General features: G+C 34.1%; 1 protein-coding gene across 10 annotated transcripts in view; it reads left to right on the plus strand.

The window, feature by feature from the left end:
- Positions 1-14195, plus strand: part of CENPE (centromere protein E) — an 83576-nt gene that overhangs the window by 14268 nt on the left and 55113 nt on the right. For all 10 annotated transcript variants that reach the window (XM_032261576.1, XM_032261577.1, XM_032261582.1 and 7 more), the window contains exons 14-16: positions 2725-2872; positions 3726-3814; positions 4919-5086. In XM_032261576.1, the coding sequence (XP_032117467.1) occupies positions 2725-2872; positions 3726-3814; positions 4919-5086 (405 nt within the window). The remainder of the gene's footprint in view (positions 1-2724; positions 2873-3725; positions 3815-4918; positions 5087-14195) is intronic.

A 14195-nucleotide genomic window follows, 5' to 3' on the forward strand; every position in this document is an offset into this window, starting at 1 on the left:
TGTTTTTAATTCTTTTAATTGAGTAGGAATTTATTTATTCAATAGACTTTTTTTTAGGAATGTGAGGGTGTCATGATTAAGAGGATGACCTCTGGAGCTAGACTGCCTGGATTTGAATTTGTCATTTCCTAACTCTTGGCCTTGGTCAATTTCTTGAATTCACTTTTCTGCTGTTTCCTGTGGAAGTAGCAGTGTGGAATAGCTCGATACTCACCTCATAAGAGTTATGCAAGAATTAAATGAAATAATAGGTAGAATTAGCTTAACACAGAACTTTCCACACAGCATATTCTCAACAAATGTACATTATTAGTGTTATGAATAAGCATTATGTACAAGTCACCATACTAGATATACAGAAGAAAATCAAGAATTATTGATTAAGTGGTGAGCAGGAAATAGTCCAATGAATGGCCTAGAGAAAAATGTTTCAGGACTAGACCTACATGTGCAAAAGCTTGGAGTTGTGAAGAAACATGATGAATTCCTTGAACTTAAGATGTTCTAGTAGCAGGGGTGTTTTAAACCCCTTTGAGGGATTTGAATGTGACATTTTGCTAACAACAAAGAACAGCCTTGTATGTGGCATCATAATTATAGTTGAGAAAGTTGTAGCTGCTGTGAACATTAGATTGCTTGGGCCTGCAAAGATTGTGATGCTGGAGTTGGAGTAAATTCGATAAATTGGAGAAATGTTTGGAAGATAAACATAGCAGGGCTTCGCAATTATTTGGATGTTGGAGGCGGGGAAAGAGAGAAGGAGGTGTCTGCAATGACTTGCAAGCGTTGCTTGACTTCCTGGGTAGCTGGTAACAATATTGGTTGAGTTAAGGAACACTGAATAAAGAACAGTGGAAATGGTGGGTGTTTTATTTGGGATTTCTTTTGTTTGAGAAGTCAGGCAGTAAAATGCAAATGTGTGAATATGAGGTAGAAAGATATAAATATCAATTTGGGCATGAGCTACTACTGATCCAAATTAAAGTTTGTTCTGGTTGCATGTTGAGAGAAGGGAACAGAAGGCAAAGTAACAGAAGGAAAAATCCAGTTGGGTAAAGGCCAAGAAAGAAGAATCCATAAAGAAGCCTGAGTTTAGCTCTAGAGAAGAATAAAACCTAGTGAATATGGTAGCTAAGGGGAGAGAATGTTTCTGGGAAGTAGTGGTCAGCAGTTGTCATATTGTGCTAAGAAGTTAAATAAGATCAAGATGGACAAAAATTCTTTGCATTTAGAAATACAGAGTTCATTTGCAAAAGTAATTTGAGTTAAGTGGTGGGGTGAAAGCCACCTTACAGTGTGTTCAGGTGGCCCAGATGGGTGGGATCTTGAATGTAGTAGAAAGAATTGGGCTTACGTAGGAGGAGAGACACCTCTTGAATTGTAGCAAACACAGAGGAAAGGATAGGCCTCTGTGCAGGTGGCGCTCTTAGAAGTTTAGGTTTATATTTTCTTTGTGAAATAGGTTTAATTTTTCTGCTGAGATGGCAGCCAATATTTTCTTTGTGAAATAGGTTTAATTTTTCTGCTGAGATGGCAGGCGATGATAGTGATAAGTTTGCAGAGATACTAAGGGTTTGAAATAGTCTAGCCTTTGTAGGTATGAAAAAGAAAGCTGAAAGGGAGTGAGGAGTGTTGCTTCACAGCATTAAAAATCCAATTTATCTTCTCAGCCTGTCTTCTGGCTCTGTGGCACTGGCAGTGCTCAGGAGGCTGATAAAGGTCTAGAACACAATGTCATTTGACTGCCCTGTGGGGTGCAGAGAATGGGTCAAATAATCTGATAACATTGACCTCAGATTTCAAACATGATTGCAGTGATGGTCTATGAAATCTAAGATGGTAGGGTGAGAACCAAGAGAGAGATGGCAAAAAAAATGTCATGCAATAACGGAATAGAGCTTAATAGCCCCAGATAAGATAAATAGCTATAGTGGCATTAACTAAATCAGTGAGTTGGAAGGATAGCAACTGCATTCAGAGCAAGAGGTCTAGGTTTATGACTTCCAGATAATGACAAGGTCCAGGTGTGGCTTTGGTAGCAAATGGTGTTAAACTGAAGGTTTTTGGAGTCGAGGATTTATATATGACACAGCTTTTGCAGAGTGGGTTGTGTAAAGGGCTGGCGATTTCAAGGATAAGGAGAGCACACAGAGAGGCATAAGAGTATGCAGTATATTCTGGGGACAACAAATAATCTTAAGAGGCAGTGTGGTAGAAATGTTGTATGGATAGGCTCTGAAGTTATAGACATGGACTCAGTCACCAATTTGCTATACAGCCTTATACAACTTCTCCAAACTTGTTGGGCACACAGCTTATCTGTTAAAAAGATGTAGTAAGGATGATACTTGATACAAATATCATCACAAACACTTAAGAGGCAGGCACAAGAAGAGAAAACAAAGTAGAGTGAGTAGTAAGGACAGCCAGCTGGGTAAGGTAAGAACCAGGAGACAGGGATCCCTGAAGTGTTGAGGAAGGAGGGGATAAATGATGAGGAGGACAAAGTAGGGGAAAAAAAAAGAAAATGGTAGTTAGGGTGAATTAAGGAATCAAGAGTTTGATTAAAAAAAAAAAAGCAATATCCTTAGACTAATAAAATTTTAATCTGGCTTAAAAAGAATTCTACCAACTCAATGGTTTTCAAAAATAGAAACTAGTTCCCTTGTTTTATTATTTTGAACACAGATCTATATGACATGATTTCGATTTCTTCTTCTTTAGGCTAAAAGAAAACGAAGAGTTACTTGGTGCCTTGGCAAAATTAACAAAATGAAGAACTCAAACTATGAAGATCAATTTAATTTTTCAGCAAATATAACAACAAAAACACACAAGCCTTCTTTAAGTTTATTAGGAGAAATTGATGAATGTGAGTGTTTTTTTCAAGTAGAACTACATTAAATTATAAAAAATCCTTATAAAGAGAAACTATGTTTACAGCTCAGTTAATGTGATAAACATATTTAAATAGTGTGTGTTTCAGATGTGATTACAATGGAGATTATGATTTAAATAAGTAATTGTAAAAATACAAAAAAATATAGCTGTGCATGGTTGCAGACGCCTGTAATCCCAGTAATCCCAGCTACTCAGGAGGCTGAGGCAGGAGAATCCCTTGAACCTGGGAGATGGAGCTTGCAGTGAGCTGAGCTCCATTGCACTCCAGCCTGGGAGTTAATAGTGAAACTCTGTCTCAAAATAATAAATAAATAGAAAGTAATCATTCATAAATTCTTTATTAACTCTGAATCTCTTAAGAATGATGTACTAGTTGAAACACACGAAACAGGTGTTTTTATTTTTGTTCTAGTCATGATTCAATTAAATTATTGTTATATGGCATCTGCCTTTGCTAATCTTAAAAAAGTGGCATTGATGTAGGAATCTGTTTCAAAATTATTTCTTAAATATTACAATCTCTTTGGAGGATTTTAAATCTACTTATAATGATCAAATCTCAAATTCAGAATTTGTCCTTTTAACCTATATTTCATTAGGGATCCTATATTATATCACTAATTCCAATCAGTGATTATCTTAATTCATACAATAATATAAATGACCACAACTATTAATGTACTTTTAGTATTCATACTCTGAGCACGTATTAGTTAATTTGAAGTTCTTATTACCTCTGATAAGAATTTTTATAGTAATCCTTAATTTGACTTAGGAAATTTGGTAAACATGTTTATGGACAATTTTTTTTTCTCTGATTATAGCTCTCTGTTCAGAGTCTGATGTTTTCAGTAACACTCTTGATACATTAAGTGAGATAGAATGGAATCCAGCAACAAAGCTACGAGATCAGGTAACTTAATTTTACAGCATATAATGTATTTTACAGCATATAATGCTTTTGCTCTATTTAGAATTCTTTTGTTATTAGATTTTGTTGTTCTTTGTTCTCATTTAATTTCAGTAACTATTTTGGCTCTAATGAAGGCTTCTCTCACTCTTTACACATCTACTGCATAATCATCAGGCATCTAGGGGAAGGCTAAACATTTTTTCATAAGGCAGACATGTGCTAGTAGGTAAACCTTCACTTCTAGCTCTTTACTGGCAGATCTTAGTATTCATGATGTTTGTAAAGTTTCTGTTTTGCCTTGATAAACTTCATGAGGTTAAAAAGACTTGATTTTAAAAGTTTCAATTCTCAGGCATATATACTGTATAGAATAATAATACATCAGGGAGAGCTAATTTTGGTGAATATAGTAGTAAGTTTAGATTTCATGTTTACTTTGTAAATTGCTTGTGTTTAAAGACATATAGTTGTATAATGCCTTAAAAATTTTTCATTATAATTTTAAGATATAATTACAGTGCTCCTTATTATTGTTAGTTTATGCCTGTAAAGTATTATTGACAAAGCGTTTTTGTGTTCCTAAGACATATATTAGAATACATATATTCTTGGTTTTTTTTTTTTTACAATCTCTGGTGTAAAAAAGTATCTTTTAACTCATGATTTATCTCTTTCTCATAGTAATATAGAAAGTAAAAATAGGCCTCTTTAAGTATAGTTAAACATAGCTATCATTAGTTTTAGAAGTCAATAGACAATATCTCTGTTATCATTCCTGAATTCAGAGGCATCTGAGACATAAAATAGGAGTTAGTAAGACTGGGGAATTAAATTATCAGTTTTAATACTGTGGAGCTGGAGGATTTATGGTCAAAATTCCCTGTCAGGCACAGGCAATCATATAATTTATTGATAAGATTTTTAAAATTCTAATTCTTTCAGAATAATCTATTCTAAGTTAGCTAGTTTAGCAAAATTTTGGCCTTTAGAAAGATACTGAATCAAAGTTAAATTAGTTATTTAAATAATCCACACATTGTTAAGGAAACAAAGAATATATTATATGAATTTCCTGATTGGAAAATCTGTTCTTGTTTATAATAGGAGAATGTAGAAAGTGAGTTGAACTCACTTCGTGCTAATTATGATAATCTGGTATTAGACTATGAACAACTACAAAGAGAAAAAGAAGAAATGGAATTGAAATTAAAGGAAAAAAATGATTTGGATGAATTTGAGGCTCTAGAAAGAAAAACTAAAAAAGATCAAGAGGTAAGAGAGACAGAAATGTGAAACTAAAACTAAAAGCATGCTTTTAAAAGAAGCATCATTCTCTTTTTTCTATAATGTAAGCATTTTTATATTTTATTTTTTAAATGTACAGATAACATTTTATGTGTTTATTTTGTACAACATGATGTTTTGAAGTATATATACATTGTGGAATGGTTAAATCTAGCTAACAAATATACTAACTTACATAGTTATTGTTTTTGTGGTGATAGCACTTAATATCCACAAATTTTACATTTTTCAAGAATACAATACATTGTCATTAACTATAGTCACCTGGCTATACAATAGAGCTGTTGAAATTTGTTCCTGATATCTAACTGTAGTTATGTCATCTGATCAAGATTTCCCCATCCCCTTCTCCCTGCTAAATGCCCCAGCCTCTGATAACCACCATTATACTCACTACTTCTAAGAGATCAACTTTTTAAGACTCTGCATTTGAGTGAGATCATGCAGTATTTGTCTTTCCGTGTCTGGTTTATAATGCCCTTTGGGTTCATCCATATTGCAAATGGTAGGATTTCTTTCTTTTTTTTTTTTTTTTTTTTAAATAGTGAAGAATAGTCCATTGTGACTATATACCAAATTTTCTTTATCCATTCTTCTGTTAGTAGACACAGGTTGCTTCCATGTCTTGGCTATTGTGGGAAGTGCTGCAGTAAATATGGGAATGCAGACATCTCTTGGACATGCTCATTTAATTTCCTTTGGGTATATATACCCAATAGTAGAACTGCTTGATCTTATGGTAGTTCTATTTTTACTTTTTTGAGGAACCTCATACTGTTTTCTATATATTCCCACCAACAGTATAAAAGATTCCCTTTTGTCCACATCCTTGCCAACAAGCTCTCTTCTGTCTTCTTGGTAAGCCATTCTAACTGGGATGAGGCAATACCTCATTGTGATTTTGATTTGCATTTCCTTGATAATTAATAATATTGAACATTTTTTTTCATATATCTGTTGGCCATGTTTATGTCTTCTTTTGGGAAATGTCTATTCAGGTCTTTTGGCCATTATTTAACTGGGTTGTTTGGGGTTTTTTGCTATTGAGTTGTTTGAGTTTCTTATATATTTGGATATTAACCATGTGTCGTCACATGTATAGTTTGCAAATATTTCTGCCATTGCATAGGTTGTCTCTTTATTGATAGTTTCCTTTGCCTTTTAGTTGTAAGTCCATTTATTTATTTTTTGTCTTTTTGCTTGTGCTTTTGAGGTGTTACCCAAAAATTCCTTGTCCAGACCAATGTTACGAAGCATTTCCCCTGTTTGTTTTCTAGTATTTTCGTAGTTTCAAGTCTTAACATTTAAGTCCTCCTTAACTCATTCTGAATTGATTCTTGTATATGATAAGAGACAGGATCTAGTTTTTTTCTTCGACATACAGATATTTCTTCATTTTTCCCAGCACCACTATTGAAGAAAGACTGTCCTTTCCCCAACATATGTTCTTGGCACTTTTGTCAAAAATCAATTGACTGTGTGTATATGCATGGATTTATTTCTGGGTTCTCTGTTCTGTTAAGGTGTTTGTTTTTATGCCAGTAGCAAGTTGTTTTGGTTACTATAGTTTTGTAATATATTTTGGAGGCAGATGCTTTGATGTCTCCAGATTTGCTCTTTTTGCTCAAGATTGCTTTGGCTATACACAGTCTTTTAGGGTTCCATATAAATGTGAGAATTGTTTTTTTCTACTTTGTGAAACATGTCATTGGTATTTTGATAGATATCACATTACATATGGATCACTTTGAGCAATATGGACATTATAACAATATTCTTCCAATCCATGAACATACATATCTTTCCATTTGTGTCTTCTTCAAATTCTTTCATTAATGTTTTATAGTTTTTATTTGAGAGATCTGTCATCTCCTTGGTTCAATTTATTTCTGGGTGTTTTTTTGGTAATACATGAGATTGTTTGTGTCATTTTTAGATAGTTAGCTATTAACATATAGAAATACTACTTTTTTGTATGTTGATTTTGTGTCCTGCAACTTTACTCAGTTTTTTTTTTTTTTATTAGTTGTTACAGTTTTGGGTGGAGTCCTTAGGGTTTTCTGTGTATAGGATCATATCATCTACAAATAGAGACAATTTAACTTCCTCCTTTTATTTTTCTCTCTTGGCTACTAGCTCTAGCTAGAACTTCCAGTACTATGTTGAATAAAAGTGGGAAAAGTGGATATCCTTATCCTGTTCCAGGTCTTAGAGTAAAAGGCTTTCAACTTTTCCCATTTGGTATTAAGTTAGCAGTGGGTTTGTTGTATGTGGCTTTTATTGTGTTGAGGCATATCACTTCAATACCTAATTAAGAGTTTTTATCATGAAGAGGTATTGAATTTTGTCATGATTTTTCTGCATCTGTTCAAGTCATTTTACGGTTTTTGTTTTTTTTTTTCATTGTTCTGTTAATGTGGTGTGTTGTGTTTATTGATTTGTTTATGTTGAACCATTCTTATATTCTGGGATGGGTCCCACTTGATCATGGTGAATTACCTTTTTTATGTCCTGTTGAATTCAGTTTCATAGTTTTGTTCAGTGTTTTTCCGACTATTCTTCAGGGATATTGGCCTGTAGTTTTCCTTTTTTGTCTGTTTTTTGTATCAGTGTAATTGCTGGCTTTGTAGAACAAGTTAGGAAAAACTCCTTCATCTTCAATTTTTTTGAACACTTTGAGAAGAAATTGATATTAGTTCTTCTGTAACTATTGGTAGAATTCAGCAGTGATGCCATCAGGTCCTGGGCCTTTCTTTGTTAGGAGACTTTTTAATACTGATTCAAGTCTCCTTTCTCATTAGTGGCCTGTTCAGATTTTCTGTTTATTCATAATTCAGTCTTGGAAGGTAATGTGATACAGGAATTCATTTCTCCTAGGTTTTTCATTTTATTGGCATATAATTGTTCATAATAGTCTCATGACTATTGTATATCTGTGGTATCAGTTGTAATATCTATTCTTTTTATCTCTGATTTTATTTATTTGAGGCAGCTATCCTTTTTACCTAGTCTGGCTAAAGGTTTGTTGGTTTTGTTTCTTTAAAAAAAAGGAAATAAAAAAAAAAAACCCTTTATTTTTTTAGTTTTTTTTTTTAAGTCCCTATTTTGTTTATTTCTGCTCTGATCATTATTCTTTCCATTTGCTAATTTGGAATTTAGTTTGTTCTTGTTTTTCTAATTCTTTGAGGTAATAGATTAGGTAGTTTGAGATCTTTCCTCTTTTTTGGTGTAGGTGTTTATTACTATAAACTTCTCTTTTAGAACTGCTATTGCTGTATCCTATAAATTTTAGTATATTGTGTTTCCATTTCCATTTGTCTTAACTTTTTTAAATTACTCTTTTAATTCATTAACCCAGTGGTGGTTCAGTAGCATGTTTAATTTTTAGATATTTGTAATATTTCCAGAGTTTATTCTATTATTAATTTCTAGTTTTGTGTCATTATGTTTAGAAAAGATACTGATATAATTTTGAATTTAAATTTTTTAAAACTGTTTTTGTGGCCTAATATATGATCTATCTTGGAGAATGTTCCATGTGCAGTTAATAAGAATATGTTTTCTTCAGCTGTTGGCTGGAATGTTCTGTAAACATCAGTTAGATCTATTTGGTCTAGACTGCGGTTTAAATCTACTGTTTCTTTGTTGATATTCTGTCTGAAGAATCTGTCTATTACTGAAAGTGTAGTTTTTACATCCTCTATTATTATTGTGTTGCAGTCTCTCTTCCTTCAGATTTTTAATATTTGCTTTATATATTTTCTCCCATGTTCATTGTGCATATGTATTTACAATTGTTATAACTTTTTGCTGAATTGACCCCTTTATCATCATGTAATGACCTAGTCTCTTTTTACAGTTTTTGATGTAAAGTCTATTTTATCTCATACAGGTATAGCTTCTCCTGCTATCTTCTGATTTCAATTTGCATGGAATATCTTTTTTTCTGCCCATTCCTTTCCATCTATTTGTATTCTTACAGGTAAAGTTAATCTCTTTTAGGTAGCATATAATTGGATTTTTTAGTGCATTCAACTACTCTGTCTTATAATTGGAGAATCAGTCCATTTATATTGATAGGTAGGAACTATTGATAGGTAGGAAATTACTACTTCCATTTTGCTAATTATTTTCTATTTGTTTTTTAAATATTTCATCTTCTCTCACTGTCTTCCTTTTTGGTCAAATGATTTTCTCTTATAATATGTTTTAATTTTAGTGTATCTATTAATAGTTTTTTTGTGGTTACCAAAAGGCTTACAAGAAAAAGTCTTACAATTATATCAGGTTATTTTAAACTGATAACAGGTATCATTGATTACTAAACAAACTCAACACTTTATCTCCCTCCACCTTTTGAATATTTTGTGTTCTAACTTTGGATGTCACAACTGTTTTCCCTCAGTACTTTGACTCATTGCACTCCCTCCTGGCCTGTGAATTTCTGCTTAGAAGTCTGCTGCCAAGCATATTGGAACTTCCTTCTATGTTATTTGCCTCTTTACTCTTGCTGCTTTGCTGCTTTTAAGATTTTGTTTGTCTTTGACTTTTGAGTTTGCATACAGTATGTCTTAAGGCAGTGTCGTTTAGATTAATCTGATTGGTAACTTTGACCTTCCTATAGTGGATATGTATTGCTTTCTTCAGTTTTGGAAAAGTTTCTGTTATTATTTATTTAAATAAGCTTTCTGTCCCTTTGTCTTTCTCTACTTTCTCTTGAACTGCAGTGACCCAAATATTTGCTTTTTTGATGTTGTCCCATAAGCTTTCTTCATTTCTTTCATCTTTTTTTTTTTTTTTTTGCCTCCTGACTGAATATTTTCAAACAGCCTGTCGTACCTCACAAATTCTTCTGTATGATCAATTCTTCTATTAATGTTATTTATTGCATTTTTTATTTTGTTCATTATATTTTTTTTTTCAGTCTCCCTGATAAATTTCTGGATTGTTTTCTTGAAGTTTGCTGAGCTTTCCTAAAATAGCTATTTTGAAGTCTCTGGCAGATTATACATCTCCATCTTTTAGGATCAGTGACCACTACCTTACTTTGTGCATTTGATGACATCATGTTCCCCTGATCATGATGCTTATGGTCATGCAGCAATGTCTGCACATTGAAGATGAACTTAGCTATTTTAGTCTTCACCATCCTTTTAAGGTCTTTTCAAGATCCATAGCATGACTGAGGTCAGGGTGTTATCCTGCAGAGGCACTACTGGACGCCTTTCTCTGTAGGTCCCAGGTAGGCAGAGCTGTTCTTATTCCACAGATAAGAGGGGCCAGGATCAAGAACCAGGGCCATTTGAGAATCTGCTGATGGACAAGGGTTAGAAAATCTGCCACAGGAACTTGGATACGCATGTCTCCTGGCAGGACTCTGGCTGGGTAAAATTGTTCTCAGGCTATATAGCTAGGAGAAACTGAAACCAAGCTTCAGAGTTAATTCAGAATGTGTTGTGGGACCAATGTTGGTAAGCTTAACCTGGTGGCACCCCCAGTAAAGACTCCCAGCAGTTCCTTAGGCAGGGAGATTGCCTGCATTCTGTAGCTGGGTCATTCAAGGCTCTTTCCAGAACTGCTGTGGGATGGAGGCCAGCAGGCCTGTCCTGCACAGGCATGATAATTGGCAGGCTGCAGTAGAGAGGACCTGGAGTCAAGACCTCTTTAAGATCTGTTATGGAAAAGAGGCATCAAACCTGTCCTGGTGGCTGGGGCAGGTGCTTCACCCAGCAGTTCCCAACACAGTCAAGATAGCTTCTTGACTGCAGCAAAGAGGCACTGAAGCTGAGACAGGGCCCCTTCAGGATCTGTTGTAGGATGGAGGACTGCAAGCCTGTCCCAGTGGCTCAGATAAGTGCATCTCTTGGTAGTTCTCTGTGTGAGTGGGATACTGCCAGGCTGCAGCAGGGAGGGGCTGCAGCCAGTACATGTCCCCTTCAGAATCTGCTATGTGACAGAGGCCGGCAAGCCTGTCCTGGTGGCTCAGGTGAGCATGTTTCTCTCTGGGTCCTTGTGCAAACAGTACTAAGCTAGCACTACAGTTCGAGGAGGGCAGGATCCAAGTTACAGGCTAAGTTGGGTCCACTGCCAAGACAAATGTTGACAGATGAAAGAACCCTTGTATGATTCCTCCTGGACCCCTTGACAGATAGTTTTGGCTGCAGGCTCTAGGCCAAACAGAGCTGTAGCTAAGCCCTTCAAGGAATGGGGCCATTTCTGCATATGAACCTGGGAGCACAATTAGCAGGTCTCCCACCTGGCTGTTAGTATGCATTCAAAACAACACATCTAGGTCTTGAGTTCTACTGGGGTTTTGCAACCTCCTACCTGAATCTAAAGGCTCCCATGAAAAGACTTTTGTCTGTGATAGGTACAGAATTCTTATTTTGGGGGGATATGAGCAGGTGACCTCCTATTCTGTCATCTTGGCATCACTCAGAAGTAGTCTCTTAAAAAGATTTTTTCTAAGATTGAGATATTTAGGATATAACTATTTTTCATATGTATACACAATTTAGAAAATTTAAGAAATAATTTCTTCATTTATATTTTTAAAATAGTTCAATTATATTTGTTTCCCTTGGGCTTATGCAAGAGAAGAAGGAATTAAAAGCATCTATGGGAAGGTTGGGTGTATCTGCCTCTCAGGGGATTTGTCTTGAAATTGTTTCCTTTTAGTTTGTATAATATATTTTATTGAACATACCATAAATGCCGCCTAGAGCATAGCCATTTCCTACTGAGATTAGTATGAATTTTAATACCTAGATGACTATTTTATATATGGATGCCACATATTAATGGATTTCTTTTTCATTGGAAACTATGTTTCTAAATAATTAAAACATTAGAATAGCCGGAGAAGCTAATTTTGTACATTTTGTTTTTCCTTTCTCTGTCTGAGAGAGTTATGTGAAAACTAGTATAATTAATACTCAATAGTTTTAATGGAATTTTTAGAAACATCCCTTATTTTCGTAGGCTACATATTGAGAGAACTTAATCCAGAAACCGTCAGACTTTAGGGACCCAGAAATTGTCCAAAACGTTAAAGGGAGTTCTTAGTACAAAATGTCCTTAACCTAGAGGCCACAGATGTTGTGAAATTATTTTGCCAGAATTTTTCAATTCATTTTTCTGGAACAAGAACCCGTAGTTGTTATCAGACGTGCAAAGTAATTCATGGACCCCCCCCCCCCCCCTTCTGAAAAAAATAAGACCCAGTGTTTTATGTAGTTAAAAGATGAACTAATTTGCAGCTACTTTTCAGACTTCTGTGTGGCTAGCCCAAAGGGCCATGATTGTTTTTCCTCAATATCATTGTTTAGTTTCTTACCCTTTTTTCTTTTTAAAGGAAAAAAGAATTCTATGCCAAAGCTATTATTTACATTTTACCTACAAATTAAAATTATTTCTTCATTTCATAGGTATTATATCCAAAGAAGTAAAAGTCTGTAAGTTCTCCACAGGGTTTCATTTTAGCTTGTTTTAAAATCTGCATATTAATGAAGTGCAAAATGTCATGCATGTCTTAACCATTGGAGTTAATAAAACTAGTTTTTATGGAAGGGAGTAGCCTTGTGTCATGATTAAGAGCATGGTCTCTAGAGTGAAACTGCCTGGATTTAAGCCCCAGTTTTGCCACTTATAAACTCACTGCAGATTCAATCCTATTATGAATTATTGGTAACGCCTTGGGAAAGTCATTGAATCTCAGGGCTTCCTATGTTTCTCCACCCTTGAGGCAGAGACCAGGTGCTCACCAAGGTCCCTTCTGACTTTAAAATTTCATCTAATTTTGGTATGTTTTTTATATGTAAAAATAATATGACATAAAACTAACTTTTGGCATAAGTGGTAATAATTTTTCTAATATTTTTCTCACATCATTAATATATTTAGTTCATAAGAAAAATTGGAGCTTATTGAATTGAGTCAACACAGAGATTACAAAAATACCACAGAATATATGACATGTATCACAATGTAATTTTTCTTCCATTTTAATCATAGTTGAGGGGAGAAATACTCCTACTCCCTTCTTTTTAAATTTCTTTTTCTATTTTTTATTAAACACGATGCTCAACTTTCTAATCTAAATAGACACATAATTTAAAAAAAAAAGTTTTTATAGAGATGGGGTCTTGCCATGTTGCCCAGGCTGGTCTCAAACTCCTGGGCTTAAGTGATCTGCTCGCCTTGGCCTCCCAAAGTGCTAGCCACTGCGCTAGGCCCTTTATTTTTAATTGGACACAAATTTTAAGGTTACCTAAAAGATTATGTAATAAAAACTTAACCTGTTCAAAAACAGTTTTGAAATATCTAGTCATGTTAATCTAAAAATTGGAGTCTATGTGTATATAGCAAAATATGTTTGAAAACCTACATCTTGGGGCAGGATTATCTAAAAAGGAATAAAAGTCAAATTATAGCCTTAGGACATGGTTTTCATAAAATTTTTGTCAAAAATCACCAAAGCTGTAGATAACTTTCTAGTGGGAATATAGTGACATGAAATGCTTAAATAGTATGTTTTAGAGGGAGAATGAAAAATGTCAAGTATCATCATACTTGAGAGATAAGAAAAATCTTTACCATCTACCTATTTATCTTGGTGTATTTAATTTTATAATTTTTACTACCTGGAGATTTAAGTTAAATATTTTATTTCACCTACTGACAATTACCATTTAAATCTGCAATATTTTCACATGTAACAATGGATTCGTTGTTGATCAGATCATATGTTTAAATCATTTTTCCTTTTCACACACTTTAACTTTATGCTCGGCATCTTAAACATGTCATTGGGACATTACACTTTTATTTTTACAAAAGTTAATTATTTTCTATATATAAGAACCAGTAAAGGGGGAAAATTTTCTTTTCTAAATGAGTATTCTTTAAATGTTTTCATTATCTAAGGCCCTACTACCCTGAATGTACCCGATCTCTTCTAAATATTTTTTAAATTAAGATTTATTTTTGATCCTTCTTTATCGAAAGTTAATTCTGCCTTTTTCTTTTTATGTTTAATGTGCCTACTTGGAAATTTTAAATTACATGTGTCTGATAC

Source organism: Sapajus apella, unplaced genomic scaffold (assembly GCF_009761245.1).
Source record: "Sapajus apella isolate SASKATOON/1434 unplaced genomic scaffold, GSC_monkey_1.0 scaffold124, whole genome shotgun sequence".
In the NCBI taxonomy this organism is placed as follows: Eukaryota; Metazoa; Chordata; class Mammalia; order Primates; family Cebidae; genus Sapajus; species Sapajus apella.